Source organism: Eretmochelys imbricata, chromosome 2, assembly GCF_965152235.1.
Source record: "Eretmochelys imbricata isolate rEreImb1 chromosome 2, rEreImb1.hap1, whole genome shotgun sequence".
Lineage (NCBI taxonomy): Eukaryota > Metazoa > Chordata > Testudines > Cheloniidae > Eretmochelys > Eretmochelys imbricata.
In genome coordinates this window covers 228,732,599-228,753,098 of record NC_135573.1, presented here as the reverse complement: position 1 = coordinate 228,753,098, position 20,500 = coordinate 228,732,599, and the positions used below count along the sequence as shown (strand labels likewise).

At 43.6% G+C, this 20,500-nt stretch overlaps 1 protein-coding gene across 1 annotated transcript in view; it reads left to right on the top strand.

Moving 5' to 3' along the window:
• The first annotated feature begins 475 nt into the window (after positions 1 to 475).
• RSU1 (Ras suppressor protein 1) overlaps positions 476 to 20,500 on the top strand; it is a 187,691-nt gene continuing 167,666 nt past the window's right edge. The window contains exons 1-2 of the mRNA XM_077809432.1: positions 476 to 613; positions 966 to 1,077. Coding sequence (XP_077665558.1) covers positions 969 to 1,077 — 109 coding nt within the window. The 5' untranslated portion in view covers positions 476 to 613; positions 966 to 968. The remainder of the gene's footprint in view (positions 614 to 965; positions 1,078 to 20,500) is intronic.

Sequence of the window (20,500 nt, the reverse complement as noted above, 5' to 3'; positions counted from 1 at the left end):
AACCAAATCCTCCCGAACTCACGGGACAGTTTCTTGCCACGTGGCTCTGGAACAGCTGTTGAGAAGTTTACTCAAACCGATGGCTGCGCGACCAGCATCAACCGACACAGGAGACGCAGCTTGCCACGGGGCTCCAGCTAGGCAGCAGGCCCCAGATCCTACTTTGCCCCCCGTTGCCCCCGACGCCCCATTGCTGCTCTGGGGGCGGGCACTGGGCAAATGGGCAGGGCGCAGCCTTGCAGCAGCCGCCTCCGCTACATCCCCTCCCAGCGAGGAGCTCGCGCCGAACAGGCTGGGAAACTCCCTTCCCGCGGCTACACAGTACACCGCATTCCGCTCGCACCCCCGGCCCGGCCATTGGCTGGCTGGCGGGATACGGGGCTCTGATTGGCCAGCCGGGAGCGGCACATTCCAAGTGGGGGTGGAGCCAGTCCCCGGAGCGATTCGCCTTATATGGGGCTGGGAGCGTTCCACCGCCCGGGGACTAGTGCGCCTGCGCGCACGGAGCGTGCGCTTGGGGAGTGGGCGGCATCTTAGCAGGGCGTGTCCCGGGCAGTGAGTGTCCCTGCGCGCCCCGCGTTGTCCTGCACGGCCCCGCCCGCAGCACCCACCGGTGAGTGGTCTCGGGGGTCCCGGAGCGGCTCCGCCTTCCGGCCCGGGCGCCCCTGGGGAGTGCGTACCTCAGGGCGCAGGTGTCCCGCTCCCTTGCCGCGCCGGGCCGCCCTGGGCAGGGTCCCCCCCGCTGCCCCGGGCGCTGGCAGCTTTGGCGGGCGGGCGGTCAGCCGCTTGCCCCGGACACGCTGCCTTGGCTGAGGTCCGGCCTGCAGCCAGGAGCCTCCCGCGGCCGGGGCGCCCTGAGCGTCGCATCTCGGCGGGTCTCTGCGCCCCCCACCCCCTCCGACCCCCTCGACGGTGGGTGTGTGGGCGCAGCCCCGTCACGTGCGGCTGTTTGTGTTTTGACCCAGGCCATGTCCAAGTCCCTGAAGAAGATCGTGGAGGAGAGTAGGGAGAAGAGCCAGCCGGAGGTGGACATGTGTGACCGGGGCATCTCTAACATGCTGGACGTCTCTGGCTTGTGTAGGTATCTCGAGGGTTTCCGCCAAGACCCCCCCCCCCGTCGCCCTCCCAGCCACCAGCAGCCTCTGAAATCTGTGATAGAAGCAGGCGGCTGGCTTTTAAGGAGGCCCTTTCAGTAGGACGGACAGTCAAACAACTTATCTGTCTCTGTTAGGATGAACTTGGCCTTTTGCTGTTCAGACTGTTACATTTCAGTTTGGACACTGAAAATCAGTTGTCAGTTTCACCGTAGCTCTCAGTCTGTTTCATTTTCTCAGCATTGTGCTAATTGGGTTCCAAACATTGTTTATAAATCTATCTGGCTGTTTTTATTATGATAATACCAAGGTACATCAACTGACTGGGGCTTCATTGGGACCGCTGTAAAGCTTCTGGTGAAGATGCTCTAAGCCAAATGGGAGAGCTCTCTCTCATCCTGCCTCTGTAGAGATGGTGGCTGTGGCAGCGGGAGATCTCCCACCAATGTAGTGCCGTCATAAGAATGGCCATACTGGGTCAGACCAAAGGTCCATCTAGCCTAATATCCGGTCCTTCCATAGTGGCCAAAACCAGGTGCCCCACAGGGAATGGTAAATTCCTCAGAATGGAGAGGGGTAACTAGTGGTGTTCCCCAAGGGTCAGTCTTAGGATCAGTCCCATTCAACTTAATCATAAATGATCTGGAGAAAGGGGTAATCAGTGAGGTGGCAAAGTTTGCAGACGTAAACTGCTCAAGATAGTTAAGACCAAAGCAGACTGTGAAGAACTTCAAAAAGATCTCACAAAACTAAGTGATTGGGCAACAAAATGGCAAATGAAATTTCATGTGGATAAATGTAAAGTAATGCACATTGGAAAAAATAAGCCCAACTATACATATAATATGATGGGGGGCTAATTTAGCTACAGCTAATCAGGAAAGAGATCTTGGAGTCATCGTGGATAGTTCTCTGAAGACGTCCACACCGTGTGCAGTGGCTGTCAAAAAAGTGAACAGGATGTAAGGAATCCTTGAGGGGGCGGGGGGGAGAGAGAGAATAAGACTGAGAATATCTTATTGCCCTTATATCCACGGTACGCCCACATCTTGAATACTGTGTACAGATGTGGTCCCGTCATCCCAGAGAAGACATACTACCATTAGAAAAGGTTCAGAGAAGGGCAACTAAAATGATTAGGAGTTTGGAATGGGTTCCATATGAGAAGAGATTAAAGAGGCTAGGACTCTTCAGCTTGGAAAAGAGGAGACTAAGGGGGGATATGACATGAGTGATGTGGAGAAAGTGAATAAGGAAAAGTTGTTTACTTGTTCCCATAGTATAAGAACTAGGGGCCACCAAATGAAATTAATGGGCAGCAGGTTTAAAACAAATAAAAGAAAGTTGCTCTTCACACAGCGCACAGTCAACCTGTGGAACTTCTTGCCTGAGGAGGTTGTGAAGGCTAGGACTATAACAGGGTTTAAAGGAGAACTATATAAATGCATGGAGGTTAAGTCCATTAATGGCTATTAGCCAGGATGGGTCCTTAGCCTCTGTTTGTCAAAGGATGGAGATGGATGGCAGGAGAGAGGTCGCTAGATCATTACCTGTTAGGTTCACTCCCTCTTGGGCACCTGACATTGACCACTGTCAGCAGACAGGATACTGGGCTGGATGCATCTTTGGTCTGACCTGGTATGGCCATTTTTATGTTCTTATGAATGAATAGGTAATCATCAAGTGATCCATTCTCTGTCACTCATTCTCAGTTTCTGGCAAACAGAGGCTGGGGACACCATCCCTGCCCATCCTGGCTAATAGCCATAGATGGACCTGTTCTCCAAGAATTTATCTAGTTCTTTTTTTAACCCTGTTATAGTCTTGGCCTTCACAACATCAAGGAGTTCCACAGGTTGACTGTGTGCCCTTATTTACAGGAGCCAGTTTCTGCTCATGTGAGTCCATTGATTTCAGGGGGCTAGTTGAGTTGGGGCCTGATTGTGCATCTTATAAATTTATAAACTAATCAGTAGGTTAAACTGCAATGTAAAAACGACCATGCATTTTTTGTTACTTAAAACTACTGCTATTATAAAAAGCGAATTGTTCATGATTTCTCGCTGCTATGTTCTGTAAAGTCACTTTTTCTGCATATGAATTTTTCTAATTGGCCTAATTAAAGGGGTATTTCTGAGCTTTGTACTATGGACCACCATATAAATGAAAAATAACAATCTGTAACACCAACAGTGTTAACCAAATATCAATAGTAGCAAACAAAGCTGTGATTCTGCGAATGGATTTGCATGGATAAATCCCAGTTGACTGCAGGGAGGGCCCCGTGGAGGGTTTTGCCCACCTGTCTTTTGGTTGTGGGACTGTGCTTGGAAATAATCAAACACTTCTAGTGAACATTGTAATATTAATCTTAAAAATCAATGAGTTGTAGTTTACCCTTGCTGCTTGGGTAAATGCTCCTATGAATGGCTCTATGGCTCTTCTGTGATTGCTGGTGATCAGGACTTTGGCTTTACATTTAATCTAAAATGCATATTAAATTCTAGCATAAACGTTTATTGAATTGATCTTGTTTATGCCAGGGCTGAGTTTGGCCTAGCATCTCCAACAACATACTACTCACTATTGCTGTGGTCTGTTAAATACTCAGTAATTTACTGAATTGTCAGCAGTGCTTCCTGTAACACCTAATATAGGTAATGGTAGCAAAAACCCTGTTTCCAGCAATGGTAGGGTTGAGAATTAAGACTCTGGGAAGTAAGAAATTCAGTGGTTTCTAAAGTATTAATAACTGCCAACCTGTCAACTGGAGTTTTATCATTGAAATCAATGGGAGCAGAGTGAAGCATATGTGTGCTAGAAACACTGCAGCTGCACTAATGTAATGTAGAGGCTTATTACAGTGATGGAAGGAGTTTTTCTATTGCTGTAGTAAATGTATCCAAGAGGCAGTAGCTGGGTTGATGGAATAATTCTTCCATAGACTTGGCACTGGCTTAGGTCGGCCTAACTTTGTCTCACAGGGTGAAGTTTTTCATAGCCCTGAGCGATGTTAAGCTGTACTAAATTGTAGTTTAGACTAGCTTTACATGCTTTTAAAATCCTCAGATATTTGAATTATGCTGGAGGCTGTGTGAACAATAATGTGTGATTACTTGATCTGCACAAATGTGTGTATGAAATTATACAGAAAATAAGATGAAACAAAAGGGGGTCAAACAAGAGGAAAAAGGAGAGAGGTTCTATTCCAAATGATACATAGAATACATAATTCTCCAGAATTGAAAGGCACTGTCTGGTCTAGATCTGTGTAAATAAATTATAGAATAGTTTCTCTTCCATATGCTGACATATGCCATTTTGGGCTAAAGAGCTGGAAACTTCGAATTTTCATATCTGAAAGTCCTACAAGAAATTTAATATTTCAGTACTAATGAAATGTGATTATCCATTGAGATAAAATATTCCCCTTAACTTCAGTTCTTCCAAAAAATATTAAACCAGTGTGGAACTTTGGAAAACGATTTTAAGAATTTAACACACAACTGTACCATCTATAGACTTTGGCTCCTAAGCTGCTACGCTAGGTGTGTGACTTACTGCAGTTTTGTGTGTCTCATACTCACATATATAGAAGGTCAGTTACATTCTTTCTCTTACATGTGTTCTGGCTCAGACTTTTGTTTGGACAAAACAAGAAGAAACAGTTCTGTCTAGGAGGCAAATCTTAATCCCATGGACTACAGACAAATGTGAAATCATGTGGTAGCTATCCATGGCAGCATGTTGTGCCAATGGGCAGGCATGTGGGGCTTTAATCAAATTATTCTGTTGATAACTTTGTACATTAACTGTATACTCTTGATAAGGTGGCGTGGTTTTTTGTGTGTGTTTGGTTTTTTTGCTTTCTTGGGCTGGGAAATCTAAGTGCATTTCTTAATCTAGAATAAAAAATTTCTTTATACATTTACACTGAAAATGCATAATGCCTTACAAGTGTCATGGATGAGACCAAAACATAGACCTAAAATGCAACTGTTGGCATTTATTAAATTAGACCTTTAATAAAGGTTCCATTTGTACTTGGGAACAGGAACACTTATTTTCCCCAAGAAAGGAATACCAGGATTTTGATTTCTCATGGCAACAGGAAAACTAAGGATTAGAGAAGTGAGAAGATTGTGATCCACTCAGACCTTTTCTTAATTTTCTCTTACAATGTTTTTTTAGAATTAAACATAAATTAGTAATTGTTTCAGCAAAGAAATCTGAAGTAAGTAAAGTTCTATTGAGGGTTCAAGATCTGTACTGTGAGACAGACTGAGGACCTGAGTGTTAATTATCTCCTACAGTAGAACCTCAGAGTTAACAACATTTTTGGAATGGAGGTTGTTCGTAACTCTGAAATGTTTGTAATTCTGAACAAAACGTTATGGTTGTACTTTCAAAAGTTTACAACTGAACATTGACTTAATACAACTTTGAAGCTTTACTATGCAGAAGAAAAATGCTGCTTTCCCTTTATTTTATTTTTTTAGTAGTTTACATTTAACACAGTGGATTAATATTTCCCCACCCCCCCCCACCCCGGTCTCTGCTGCTGCCTGATTGTGTACTTCGGGTTCCAAATGAGGTATGTGGTTGACTGATCAGTTTGTAATTCTGGTGTTCGTAACTGAGGTTCTAGTGTAATTCAAATATAATGGAACAGGAACTCTTTTTTTTTTTTTTCCACAATGTGATATTATGCAGAGATTGCTCTCTTCTGAGTTCTCTTTAGATAATGTAATGGTTCATGCAATCAAAACCCATCATTACTTAATAACCTTAAGGAAATTTAAATTATTTATTGGTTTATACTTAGGCAGATTACTAGTCAGCTGTCATGCTTCAGCACCCATTGTGTCATTTGTTTAGTTAGATAATTTTTTCCGACAGCTTTTCAGAACAAGCAAATACTAACTTTGAAGTCTATCCTTATTGTTGTATCAGCACCAAGAAAATAATTACCATGTATTAACTAAAAATCCTGAGTTGTAATATGCTAAACTATTTTTGCCAAAAGCAAGTATTCTTCAGTTGTTACATATCTATGGTTTGAAGTAAATAGCATATATTTCAACTTATAAAATGTTTTGGCAGGTGTTGTCATGTGGTGAAGATTCAGTGTTGCATGTTTTTTCTTAGCATGCAAGCAAATGTTAAATCTTGGGAAGATGTGCAGTGGTGTTTTGTTTTGTGAGTTTCTGTGTACATGTGTCGTAGCAGGAGACTTTGGTCTTTAAGTAATGTCAGTTTTTGAAGCAGTTGGTCTCTGAAAACTGGCCAGTGGTGTTGGGCAGTCTCCTCAATCAAGGGATTTCTTGAGTGCTGTCTGAACTCCTTTGTTCCAGTACTGCGTTAGATGTGTAAATAAAGTTGTACTTCACATATACCCATGTCAAAAGAAAGGGCAACAATGTTGATAGTACAGTAAAAGTTCTATCTGGCACGTTGGAGGAATGCGGGGTGCCAGGTAGTGAAAAATGCAGATTAACTAAGAGGGAGAGAGCTTGGGACTGGGGTTGGGGCATGGGATTGGGTACAGGGCGTGGGCTCTGGGAGGGAGTTTGGGTGCAGGAGGGGGCTTGGGGCAGTAGGTTGGGCATGGGAGGGGGGTGGGGTGCCGGATCCCAGGGGGGCACTCACCTCAGGCGGCTCCCCGCAAGTGGCAACCTCTCCTGGCCACTCCTAGGCAGAGGTGTGGCAGGCAGCTCGGTGCTCTGCCCCCACCCCAAGCGCTAGCTCTGCAGCTCCCATTGGCTGGGAATTGCAGCCAATGGGAGTTGAGGGAGTGGTGCCTGTGGGAGGAGGCAGCATACAAAGCTGCCTGCCGCACCTCTGCCTCGGAGCAGCTGGGGTAGGCCACCGCATGTGGGGAGCTGCCTGATGTGAGCACCCCCCAGATTCGGCACCCTGCACCCCCTTCTGTGCCCTAACCCCCTGCCAGCCCCACGCCAACCAGACTATAAACCGGAATTTCAGTGAAGATCAGAAATGCTGGTTTATAGAACTTTCTGGTTTGTGAAGTGCCAGATAAAACAGCTTTACTGTAACTTGTTTTACTCTTAAATGTTAATTTTTGCCAGTTAGCACGCAGGCAGCATTGTATTAAGGTTCTCTTGTTTTGTTCGTGTTATATCCTCTCACAGGGAGTTCACATAGTAACTTTGGCGTAGTTGTCCTGTCTAGTGTAGTACAGTGACAGATAAAATTGAATGGCCTTGTGATATTACAATATGGTATCTTCCAAGAGTCACTGAGAATCTTTGGCACTGTAGTGGCGTTGTTATAATGCCCACAATGTCTTCCTTAGTTATTTCCTTCATGTTGGTGGTATTCGGACCAGCAATATTTTATCTTGGCTCCACACGTGTGTGGAGCTTGCCTGTTAATTTCCTTTTTTTAAAGGAAAAGCACTTTTTCTTCAGAGTTAGCTGTTGTGTTAAACTAAGAATGAAGGGGAAAGGAAAGCTGGAGGGGTGGAATAAAAAATTGACTTTCCAGGGTATCGGGAACTGAGGCATAATAGGCACAGCTTCAGTATGCTCTCCCTGCCCCCCGGGTTGGGGGGGGGAACGGGAGGGGTGTGTTTTTTTGACCATGGAGAGGAGGTGAGACTTCTTGTAGGGCAGAGCAGTAGTTCTTGCAAGTGCTAGTGTTATGACCCTCCCAAGCCTGCAGTTTGAATTGAAAGGAGCCCGATTTAGTCTCTAGCATAGGTATTTAGTTGCCTACGTTTGTATTCTGCGAATCTGGCAGATGTCTATTATAACCAATATTTTATCCACCGTTATTGCAAGTCAACAAGTCTTTTAAATCTGTGTCTCTGAAAGACTTGTTTCTAGATAGTGCTTATGTCCAGGATAACCCATCTGTTCATTGGGTGGGACTCCTTCCATATGGCCTTCAGCAAAGACTCTGCCTTTGATTTAAGGTCCTGCTTTATGAGTTTTTCACTTCTGCTTGTAGCCTTAAGATCCTAGCACAATATAAATGTTAACATTTACCAGAGCTCCATAGCAGAGCGTTCTCTCTCCTTTGCATTAGCCCCCTCTCCCTTATATGGCTGTAACTTAAAAAAGAGGTTTCATTATGTTTAGCTGCTGAACCTTAGCTCTTCCCCTTGGATGCTTGCAATTACAGTAGGCTCTTCAGTGGCAGAAATAACTGCAGTTTTATAAATCACTAAAGGTGCACATCTGAGGTAACAGCAAAGCTTAGAGATTTTAAAAGGACAAAATTCAGTCCTGTGTATCTGGCCTATGGCATCTGAACATTTAAATAATTAACAGGATAACCATCAGAGCCCCCCAGATCCCTTCTGCTGTAGGTGTCAAACTTAACAAGTAAAAGAAGAACCGTGACTCTCATCAGCAATCTAGTGAAATACAACCTAGATAGAGCATTTTAAGTGGCTGTGGTTGAGTGTATAGGGAGTTATTGAGGGGGAAATAAAATTGAAAGAGTGAATTTTGTAGTTAGTTCTGAATTCTGTAAGGTCCATGGCTGCTTGAAGTGAGTCCAGTGTTGCAACTCAGCTACTGTGACAAATCTATGTCTCAAACTTGTCTGTTGGTTGATGGTTTGATAGTTCCAGTGGAACATAGCTGTCAAGGGAGGCTATAGTCATGGAAGAAGCAGTGATCTCTCAGGTTGATTGGGACAATCACATGAGCTTAGAATCATAGAAGTGTAGGACTGGAAGGGACCTTGTGAGGTCTTCTTCTCCAGTCCCCTGCACTTGGGCAGGACTAAGTATTCTGTAGACCGTACTTCACAGGTGTTTTTTTAACTTGCTCTTAAAAACCTCCAGTGATAGAGATTTTACAGCCTCCCTAGGCAATTCATTCCAATGTTTTAACTACCTTGACAGGAAGTTTTTCCTAAAGTCCAACTTAAACATCTCTTGCTGCAATTCAACCCCATGGCTGCTTGCTCTATCCTCAGAGGTTAGCAATTTTTTTTCACCCTCCTCTATGATGAGCAGAGAAATGGCTGCTCATCATATAGCCTCTTGGAAGCAGGATAAGAGAACTTGGTGATAGTGATATAAAGAGGGCCAGGAGGGTGAGCATGGGTGTAGTTCTTGTGTCTATGGACTGGAGAAGACCATCCACCGGAGCAATAAATGCTGCATCTGCACCTTGTCCTGGCCTTTGCACCTTGACTAAGGTCTAGACTACTGTAAGCTGAAAGGTAGCATTGGGGTTATTTGCTAGCTTGCTTAGAAAAGAGAGGATAGATACTATGTGATAGACTAAGTGACCAATTTACAAGAAGAGCAGTATGGAAAAACAGCTCTTTTCCGTTGTCATTGTATTTCCTGAATGCTGTTATGCTGTCTAGTGTTGTGGCTGCATATCAAAAGACCCTAGCTAGAGAAATGAACACGCACAATTTGACAGGGTTATGGTGTTAGAACTCTTCTTTCTCAATTTCCTGACTCTTGTGTAATTAAAATCTCAATCTTAGTACAGAAATAACAGCTTTTTGGTCTTTATTTTCCTTGGCCTACAAGGGGAAGACAAATGTTCCTCAAAGAAAAGGCACTGGTTAATGCAGTGCTTGAACCTCATACAGCAAGTAGAAAGATTTCTCTTCACCTCTGGGATGAAAACAAGAAGAAGAAATTTCAGCCCAAAAGATACTTTAAGAATACAGTAAGCAAGAAAACTAAGGGTGTAGAACACGAAGTGATACTTCAACCATTGGTAGTCCTACTTTGATGCTATAATTGTTTCTACTGCTGGAGGCTGCCTAGAGACTGCAGTCAGCATTGGGAACCCCATTGTGCCAGGTGCTATATAAACACATAAGAAGAAACTCTTCCCAAAGATCTTATGATTTTAAGATGAAACACAAGTTTGTGACAAATGCTAAGATGGAGGAGGAAGAAGAGAAGAAGAGTAATAATTTTATGCAGTTAGAGGCCAACTTGATGGTTCTGAACCATCCTTTTGGCCTTGAGTAAGACACTTAGGGTATGTCTACTCTGCAGTCAGGAGTGTGTGATCACAGCATGCTGGGACATACCTAAGCTAGCTTTAACCTGGCAAGGGTGGGTACCAGTGGCAGAATATCTGCAGCAGTAGAGCCTTTAACAGGGGCTGTACAAGCCCACCTGGCACCTTAGGCTTATTTGAGCAGCTGTCCCATACTGAAGTCTATGCTGCCATAGCTTAACTGCTATTGGTACGTGAGCTAGCTAGACCCACATGCATAAACAAGCACCTCAAACTGCTTACTAGGAAAGCAGCCTACAAGGAGCAGAGGAAGGGATGGATCAGCAAGGAGAGCTACCTCAAGGATGTCAGAAAGTATAGGGGAGAAGTGAGAACTACCAAAAGCCAAGCAGAGTTAACCTTGCAAAGACCATTGCAAGCAATAGTAAAAGGTTCTTTAGCCATATATCTAATAAGAAAACAAGGAAAAAAGTGGTAATGCTGAGCACTGAGGATGGGGTGGAGATGAAAGATAATCTAGTTGTGATCTAACACCTAAATGTATACTTCTTAAAAACTAAGGCAATGAAGAGTTGTGGGCAGTGGCAGGGTGGCTAATGGAACAAGGATATGGAAGTAGATATTGCCACATCTGAGGAGAAGCCAAACTCAGACAGTGTAATTAAATTGGGGGCGGGATAATCTCCCTCAAGAATATTGAAGGAACTAGTATATGAAATTGCAAGCCCAATAGCCTTTGTAATGAATCTGTAAACTCAGAGGTTGTACCTATATTTTAAAAAAGGGGTGGGGGAAAAAAGTGATTTGGAAAACAGGCCCATTAGTTTGACCTCATTTGTATGCAAGGTTCTAGAACAAATTTTGAGTGGTTATGAGATACAGTAGAACCTCAGTTACGAATATCAGAGTTACAAACTGACCAGTCAACCACACATCTCATTTGGAACCAAAAGTATGCAATCAGGTAGCAGCAGAGACCCCCCCTCAAAAAAGCAAGTGCAGTACTGTGGTAAACATAAACTATTAAAATAAAGGGGAAGCAGGATTTTTTTTTGTGTAGTAAACTTTCAAAGCTGTATTAAGTCAATGTTCAGTTGTAAACTTTTGAAAGAACAACCATAACATTTTGTTCAGGGTTACAAACATTTCAGAGTTATGAACAACTTCCGTTCCCGAGGTGTTCATAACTGATCACCATGTGTGGGGTCAGGAAGGAATTTTCCCTGAGGTCATATTGACGGAGACCCTGGGTAGTTGGTTTTTTGTTTTGGTTTTTTTTGCATTCCTCTGCACTGGAGGGCATGCGTCGCTTGCTGGCTTGAGCTAAAGTAAATAGTGGATTTCTCTGTAACTTGAATTCTTTAACCCATGATTTGAGGACTTCAGTAACTCAGCCAGAGGTTATGGGCTTATTACAGGAGTGGGTGGGTGAGGTTCTGTTGCTTATACTGTACAAGAGGTCAAACAAGATGATCATGATGGTCCCTTCTGACTTTGAAGTCTGAGACTGAGGTTAAAGCTAGTTTAGGTATGTCTTCATGTGCTGCAGTCACACCTCTGGCTGCAGTGTAGACCTGCTACTAGTTCAGCAGTTCCCAAACTGTGGGTTGCAACCCCAAATGGGGTCACGTCATCAGCAGATGGGGTTGCGGCGATTCCAAGTGTGTGAAGGATGCCATTTTGCTTCACACAGCATGATCTTGGATGTACAGTGCATGCAAGGTCACGCTGCGTGGCGGAAGCCATTTTGCTCTACAAAATGGCATCCTCCACATAGCGTGACCTTGCACGCACCATACATATGATGTCACACTGTGCAGAGGATGCCATTTCGCTCTTCCAAATGCCATCCTCAATGCTATCTGGGAGGAAATAATTAAAGTGGGTAGTGCCAGCAAAAAGTTTGAAAGCCCCTACCTTTGTCCCTTATCTGCATTTACTTTCCAAATGTGTACTTATGCATACTTCATTTATCACAGCAATTAAATTAAGCATATGGATAAGTTTTCATGATTGGGACCTTAGTTCTCTTGCCTCCGTTTCCATTTGTGAAATGGGGGAAATACTAAATGTCTGATTATGAAGCCCTCAGGGCAGGGACCATCTCTCACAACGTTTGTGCATGAACTAGTGCAATGGGTCCTCTAGGTGCCACTGGCATACAAATAATTATTAAAATATATTTTAGTTGCTGATCTCTCATAGACCTCACAGTGAGCTTTTGGGTATCGTACTAGTTCTTTTGTGTATTAAATGACCTTCTTGAGTAAGCCAAAATAGATCAGAACATTATTTCATTCTGTTTGTCACTCTAAAACATGTCTACTTTTAAATCCGTGCCTATAATGATTCAGTATCTGGACAAAAAAGATCTGCTTCCATTACCACTCTTACACTGGCTTTTTAAGTTAATAAGTCATAGGCGCCAACTCTGTGCGTGATCTGGGGCTGGAGCACCCATGGGGAAATACCGCAGCCCCCCAGTGCCTCCTACCCACTGGCAGGCCCTGCAGATCAGCACGCACCCCCCTTCCCCGCACCTGCCTTCCACCTGCCACAATCAGCAGTTTTGTGGCATGCAGGAGGCTGCGGGGGAGGGCAGAGGAGCGAGGATGCAATGCGCTGGGAGGAGGGGGCAGAACTGGGCAGGAAGAGGCAGAGTAGGGGTGGGAAGAGATGGGGTGGGGCCTTGGGGGAAGGGGCAGAGCCTGTGGTCAAGCACCCGCTGGCACTTTGAAAAAAGTCAATGCCTGTGATACTAGTGGTCCTGTGTCCAGCGTTAGTAGTAACAAAATGATTGTTTATATACTCACAACTCTTGTGATTCATAGTCAGAAAATAGCATTGCAAAAGACCTGTTGGGTCATCTAGTCCATCCCCTTTCCTGTATAGGATTGTTCCCTAGGCTGTATTTTTCCAGTGCTTTGTCTAGCCTACTTTTCAAATGACTCATAATAGGACGTGTTTTTTCCATACATCGACAGCCAATAGTAATTTAATACAGTGTGACTTGACATTATTCAAAACAGACAGTAGTTGAGTAAACTGCTTGTTGTCTATATTTATGAACCACTGGTGTAAAGATACTAGAACTGTAAGCAAAAGTATCTAGGCACAATGGAAGCAGAGGCCAGGCATAACATAATTAGGCAGCATTAACCTAAGCCCTCCATTTTAGTTTACCCATTTTGATGGAGTTAATATAAAGAAAAATGAGAATAGTACAAGAACCCTGTTACAATCAAGAGCCTAATGGTTTGTCTTCTGGTAAGTGTACTTGTAAGGTACATGTTCTGTAACTTTGCTAAAGCAGATGTAAAGAACCTCGCTCACCATTAACACAAGAACAAAAAATACTGCCATTAATGGGGTATTTGCAATTCCACTCTGAATTTGAGAGTAGTGGTAACTGCTCCATGGTTAAGATGGCCACTAACTCACCATTGTAAACCCAACTTTTATCCTTCCCCATCCCTCATTTTCCCCGCCAAAGAAACCCGTTTCCCTGAAATTTCCTGAACCACCTCTCATCCCTAGGTAGGATTTTTGAGGCTTGACCAACCTTTTCCTCTCCCCTTCACGCTCCCCCCTCCCCCCCCATGTCTCTGGTTCTGTTCTCTCTCTTGCTAGGGCATGCCAAGTGTGTTTGGGGGTTTAACTGTGTGCATGTGTGCGCTATATACACTATTTTATATACACATTCCTTTACATTAATAGATCCAATAACTTTACACTAAGATTAGCAGGAAAGTGCTGTGTAGAGACTCATGAGGGACTGTGAAGAGTAGGCATAGGAATGCTGGGGGGAGGGGACCTGGAGGGAAAGAGCAAGGTTTTTTGTTTTTTTTCTTATTTTTCCAAATAAATATATATATATAAATATATTTACACACACACACACACACACACACACACACACACACACACACACACACACACACCCCCCCCCCCCCCCCCCCCCAAATTGACCATACTACACAAAGCAAATAAACTGGCTTAGGATAAAGGGAGGGGAGGGGAAGTGACTTATCTATCTTCAGGGCCTACGTGGCCTCTTAAAGTCAGCCCAAATTGCTTTAAATGTTTTGGGCATTCCCTTTGTGTGGAATGTCAGTCGTTCGTTAGCTGCAAGGTCAGCCATATCACTGAGCCAGTCATCAATATTTGGTGGGGATCAACTTTTCCATTTTAGCAGGATTCATTTTTAGCAACCAAAGCTCCATGTTGGAACCACGCTCCTTATTACTAGGTAATTTTCAGGGATCAGGAGGAATAGATCCAAGAATGAAACTTAAGGGGCAGGACTCCAACTTAGCATCCAGTGTCAAATTGGTCCTTTGACCCACCTCATACCAGCAATTTTTGATACAGGGGCTCTCCCAAAATATGAGGTAAGGTGGCACCAAGGGATTTAGATTTCCAATAGCAGGCAGCATTTGAGGCCCATCACTGTTAGCACGCTTGTTCTTCCCCGTATAGGCTATGTCTTATCCATCCTGTTAGCAGGGTTAGGAAGTTCACAGGACCAGACCAGAAAGCAAAGGGTTATTGGAAAACCAAGTTTGTAGCCCTCATAGTTGCAGAGAAAAGTTTCTAAAACCAGAAGGCAAAGTTTAAAAAAAAAAACAAAAAAACCCAAAATATATTGTTTGGCTTAAATTCTGTGAAATCTTCAGGTTCATGCATGGGGATGCATGAAAGGCAATTATGGCTGGGTCTGGGGAGGTCTGAGATAAGTGAAGGTGGAGTTTTTTTATCCACACCAAAAACTTAAATGGTAAGGTCAAGATTATGAAAACCAGGAAACTGTTAGACTGCTAAAGCCAAATTTAGGCTTCTAAATAAGTGGCCTGATTTTTCAAAGATGCTGGGTTGGTTTATAGGCTCCTCACCTGCAGTCCTCTGCTCTGATTGTCTTAAGGCCCACTGAAAGCAGGGCTCTCCTCCTTTGGGGAGGGGGTGGCTTGATGGGCTATATAGTGTCTTTCACTTCTAGGTTACAGAGTAACAGCCGTGTTAGTCTGTATTCGCAAAAAGAAAAGGAGTACTTGTGGCACCTTAGAGACTAACCAATTTATTTGAGCATGAGCTTTCGTGAGCTACAGCTCACTTCATCGGATGCATACCGTGGAAACTGCAGCAGACTTTATATACACACAGAGAATATGAAACAATACCTCCTCCCACCCCACTGTCCTGCTGGTAATAGCTTATCTAAAGTGATCATCAAGTTGGGCCATTTCTAGCACAAATCCAGGTTTTCTCATCCTCCACCCCACCCCCCCCCACACACAAACTCACTCTCCTGCTGGTAATAGCTCATCCAAAGTGACCACTCTCCAAGTTTAAATCCAAGTTTAACCAGAACGTGGGGGGGGGGAGGGGGTAGGAAAAAACAAGGGGAAATAGGCTACCTTGCATAATGACTTAGCCACTCCCAGTCTCTATTTAAGCCTAAATTAATAGTATCCAATTTGCGAATGAATTCCAATTCAGCGGTTTCTCGCTGGAGTCTGGATTTGAAGTTTTTTTGTTTTAAGATAGCGACCTTCATGTCTTTGATTGCGTGACCAGAGAGATTGAAGTGTTCTCCGACTGGTTTATGAATGTTATACTTCTTGACATCTGATTTGTGTCCATTTATTCTTTTACGTAGAGACTGTCCAGTTTGACCAATGTGAATGGCAGAGGGGCATTGCTGGCACATGATGCCATATATCACATTGGTGGATGTGCAGGTGAACGAGCCTCTGATAGTGTGGCTGATGTTATTAGGCCCTGTGATGGTGTCCCCTGAATAGATATGTGGGCACAGTTGGCAACGGGCTTTGTTGCAAGGGTAGGTTCCTGGGTTAGTGGTTCTGTTGTGTGGTATGTGGTTATTGGTGAGTATTTGCTTCAGGTTGCAGGGCTGTCTGTAGGCAAGGACTGGCCTGTCTCCCAAGATTTGTGAGAGTGTTGGGTCATCCTTTAGGATAGGTTGTAGATCCTTAATAATGCGTTGGAGGGGTTTTAGTTGGGGGCTGAAGGTGACGGATAGTGGCGTTCTGTTATTTTCCTTGTTAGGCCTGTCCTGTAGTAGGTGACTTCTGGGAACTCTTCTGGCTCTATCAATCTGTTTCTTCGCTTCCGCAGGTTGGTATTGTAGTTGTAGTTGTAGGAATGCTTGATAGAAATCTTGTAGGTGTTTGTCTCTGTCCCCACGTTCTGGTTAAACTTGGGTTTAAACTTGGAGAGTGGTCACTTTGGATGAGCTGTTACCAGCAGGAGAGTGAGTTTGTGTGTGTGGGGGTGAGAACCTGGATTTGTGCTGGAAATGGCCCATCTTGATGATCACTTTAGATAAGCTATTACCAGCAGGACAGTGGGGTGGGAGGAGGTATTGTTTCATGATCTCTGTGTGTATATAATGTCGTCTGCAGCTTCCACTGTATGCATCCGATGAAGTGAACTGTAGCTCACGAAAGCTCATGCTCAAATAAATTGGTTAGTCTCTAAGGTGCCACAAGTACTCCTTTTCTTTTTACTTCTAGGTTAGTGGTTTGAATCCAGGCTAAGATTAAAGTAACTGAAAGCTACCATCTTTTGACCTCTGGTCATTGTTCTATATGTAGAGCCCTACCAAATTCACAGTCCATTGTGGTCAATTTACAGTCATAGGATTTTAAATTTCATGATTTCAGCTATTTAAATCACAAATTTCATCGTGTTGTAATTTTAGGGGGGTCCTGACGCAAAAAGGAGTTGGAGGTTGCAAGGTTGTGTAGGGGGCTGCAGTATTGCTACCCTTACTTCTGTGCTGCTGTTGGAGAGTGGCGGCTGCTGGCTGGGATCCCAGCTCTGAAGGCAGAGCTGTCGCCAGCAGCAGCGCAGAAGTAAGGATGGCATGGTATGATATTGCCACCCTTACTTCTGCGCTGCCTTCAGAGCTGGGCAGCCACAGAATGGCAGCTGTTGGCCGGGCATCCAGCTCTGAAGGCAGCGCAGAAGTAAGGGTGGCAGTACTGTAACACCTTCTCCCCCCCCACCAAATAACCTCGTGATCCCCTTGCAACTCCTTTTGGGGTCAGGACCCCCAATTTGAGAACCACTGATCTCCCCAATGAAATCTGTATAGTAGAGGGTAAAAGCACACAAGACCAGATTTCTCAAGAGGAGACTAGATTTCACAGTCCAGGATGCATATTTTTTTTTTTTCATGGCCTTGAATTTTGTAGGGCCCTATCTATATGGAATGACTTTCTAGTGGACAAGTATACGCACTGCAGAACCACAGTCACTGCAATATAGATCCTAGCTGGTAGACTGAACCTGGAAAGTGGACTGCTCCTGGTGGTAGAGCTGATTGCCATTGGTCAGGGTTGAGTCATTGGTGGGGGAGTATTGGTGGAGAAGCTGATGGCAGGAGTATACCTGCTTTGTGAATATAGGACTTCAGTCTCCCTTTGTGGCTGTTAATCAGGCACCTTTCAAGTGGTGAGCTGACTAAACTATATATCAAACATGCTGACTTTTCCTTTTCAGCACACCTGATATCTTGGATTAGCATGATAAAAGTTAAATTAGGAATGAGGTATGCATAAGTAACCCCTGTAAACAGGTATTGGTGATTTCATTCTGAGATGTCTCAACCCAGGAATGCGTTCACTAGATTTCAGTGAAATAGCCATTTCGGTTTTAAAATAAAAAGAATCAAAAGTTGAAATATTGTGATTTTTATTTTTATATGAAATGCTTTCCATTCTAAAATTTGAAAATATTGACACGTTCAGAACAAAATGCTTTTTGTTCAAAAATGGTTGTTCCCTTCCATGAAAATAGTACTTACAAAACAAGACCCTTTTTGAAAAACTAATAAAATGCTAAATTTTTAGTGTTCTGTGTTGTACAGCTGCTTTGAAAATACAGTTTAAGTGAATGTGTTGTCTGGCTTTAGAATACTTCAAAAATGAAGCTAGAATGCCATCTTGTGGCTCTGGTAGCTTGATGTTCCTAGAATAGTTACAAAGGCATTGACTGCTTCAGAAGGTATGTGAAGGACACAGCAGAGGGAGTTTTTGTGGCAGTATGAAGTTTTTTCTGTTTTCTTAATATATTTGCAGCCTTATACAGTATTATCTGAATTGGTCAGGGCCTTGATCTATAGTTTATTAAAGATAATTTCAGGCAGAGGTTGAATAGATGCACAAAGTACATGGTTAGCTTTCCTTATATTAGTAGAGAGGGTGAATAAAATGGCATCAGTTGCCCCTACTCTCTGTGGGAACTCATTTCAGGGACTGCTGCACCAAATGTTTCTGCCACTGTGTTGCAGAGGAAATCTTTAGAACCAGGTTGTCCCAGATTTTGAAGCAGGGTGCTCTGGAATGGTCCTCTTCCTCATGTGATAGGAAAAAACTGCATCTTATAATTGTAATTCATGTTATAGTTTTAAAATGCTTGTCATAATATTAAATATTAGCCGTTCTGTACAGTAAGGCTGTGTATGATGGCTAATGTTCTTGTCTGCCCTTTTTTTCCCTCACCAGTTATCTGATCCTAATATTCATAGCAATTGCCTTTGCAGAATCTTTCTTTGTCCTCCTATTCTTGGTGAATTACTGAAGAGAGATCTTTGTTTTAAGGGTCTCTATGAGAATAATTTAGGGTGAGTGTCCTGTGTTTCCTTCTCCTTTTCTTCCTGCTCCTCTTCCTCCCAAGCCCATTAAATGGTTGAGTGAACTATTACATGTCCAGGCCTTAGAAATGAAATTTTCATGATGTTTCTTTTAGGCTCCCATTTCTCTGGTTGGTTCCTGGTTTGAAAATTCAACTTGGCAGAAATAAGCTTTCACGGGTTAGGGCCGTCTTATACAAAATTTCTCGTAAGTGGTGACCACCCCCCCCCCCACACACATTTATAGCCTTTATACTGAAGATAATTTTCCAGACATGAACATATGTAAATCTATGCAGTGCTGTGCTTCTCAAGATATACATACACTAGAACTGGAGGTATAAATTCCAGCTTGAGGAGACATACCCACACTAGCTATGAGGGCAGGTCTACACTACAGCACTAAATCCGTGTAGCTGCACTGCTGTAGCACATCAGGTGAAGACAAGTTATGCCAAGGGAAGAGCATCTCCCACCAACATAGTGCTGGTGTGGACAGAGCTTAGGTTGCTGTAACTTACGTCATTTCGGGGTGGGGGGGGGAGGTGTGTGTGGTCTTTTCACACCCCTGAGCGATGTAAGTTACATCAACTTAAGTGACAGTGTAGACCAACTCTGAGTGAGCTAGTGCACTAAGATATCAGTGTAGCTGTCGTGATGGGAGGAGCCACTTCAACCAGTGGTTCTCAACCGGGGTATTCGTACTCCTTGGGGTACGCAGAGGTCTTCCAGGGGGTATGTCAACTCATCTAGATACAGTATTTGCATGACTTTACAACAGGCTACAGGAATAGACTCAATGTGGAGAAAAACATAATTGTTGCTGTTGCTTCACTGCCTCCCAGAATGACGAGAGTCAACTGAAAAACAGGCTCAAGAACTGCACTGAAATGCAAGTACAATATTTGTATTCCAATTGATTTTATAACTATATAGTAAAAAAGGGAGAAAGCAAGTGATTTTTTCAGTAATAGGGCTGTGACGCTTTTGTATTTTTGTTTGATTTTTTTGTAAGCAGTTAGTTTTTAAGTGAAGTGGAAGTTGGGGTATGCAAGACCAATCAGATTCCTGAAAGCAGTACCATAGTCTGGAAAGGTAGAGAACTACTGACTTACACCATAAGCATGTACTCAGGTTGGCTAGCCCTTCCTGCCACTCGTGCTGGTACAGATACACCCGTGCTAGCTCTCATCAAGCGTATCTTCTTGAGCAGGAATTTATTTCTCATTGTAGTGTAAACATACCCTTAACCTGCAGACAGCTCCAGTGCTACTGCTCAAAGCTTTCCCAAGCTGCAGCATTCTGAAAACCATCCAGTACTGTAAGTTTTCATTGCTGCTCCTCAACTCTCTAGGTGAGGTTTTGGGACAGTAGAAGAACAGACAGGAATCAGGCTAATTTCATAGCTTTCTCAAGCAACAGCACTATGAGCCGCAGCAGGAACTGAAGCTATCCACTATGAAGAAGATTTCATGACTGGGGTCGATGTATAGCAGACAGTTCTGCTGCCACGTGGTTAAGGGAGGAACAGAGTATTGGAGATTCAACTTCATAGTAACGAGGAGGCTCTTGGATGGGAAGAGGGATTGGTCCTTTTTTCTAGCAGCCAGAATAGCAGTGGGTGGAATGAGAACTGTTCAAATTTACTGGAAACCTATTAGCCAGAACCTAATACAAAAGACGGGAGCAAAGTCCAGGAACAGTACTTAAGATTTTAGCACCCTTTCTTTTCTCGTTGGCTAAGGAGAAGGGATGTGTCAGTAGCCTTTTTCAAACTGTACTTT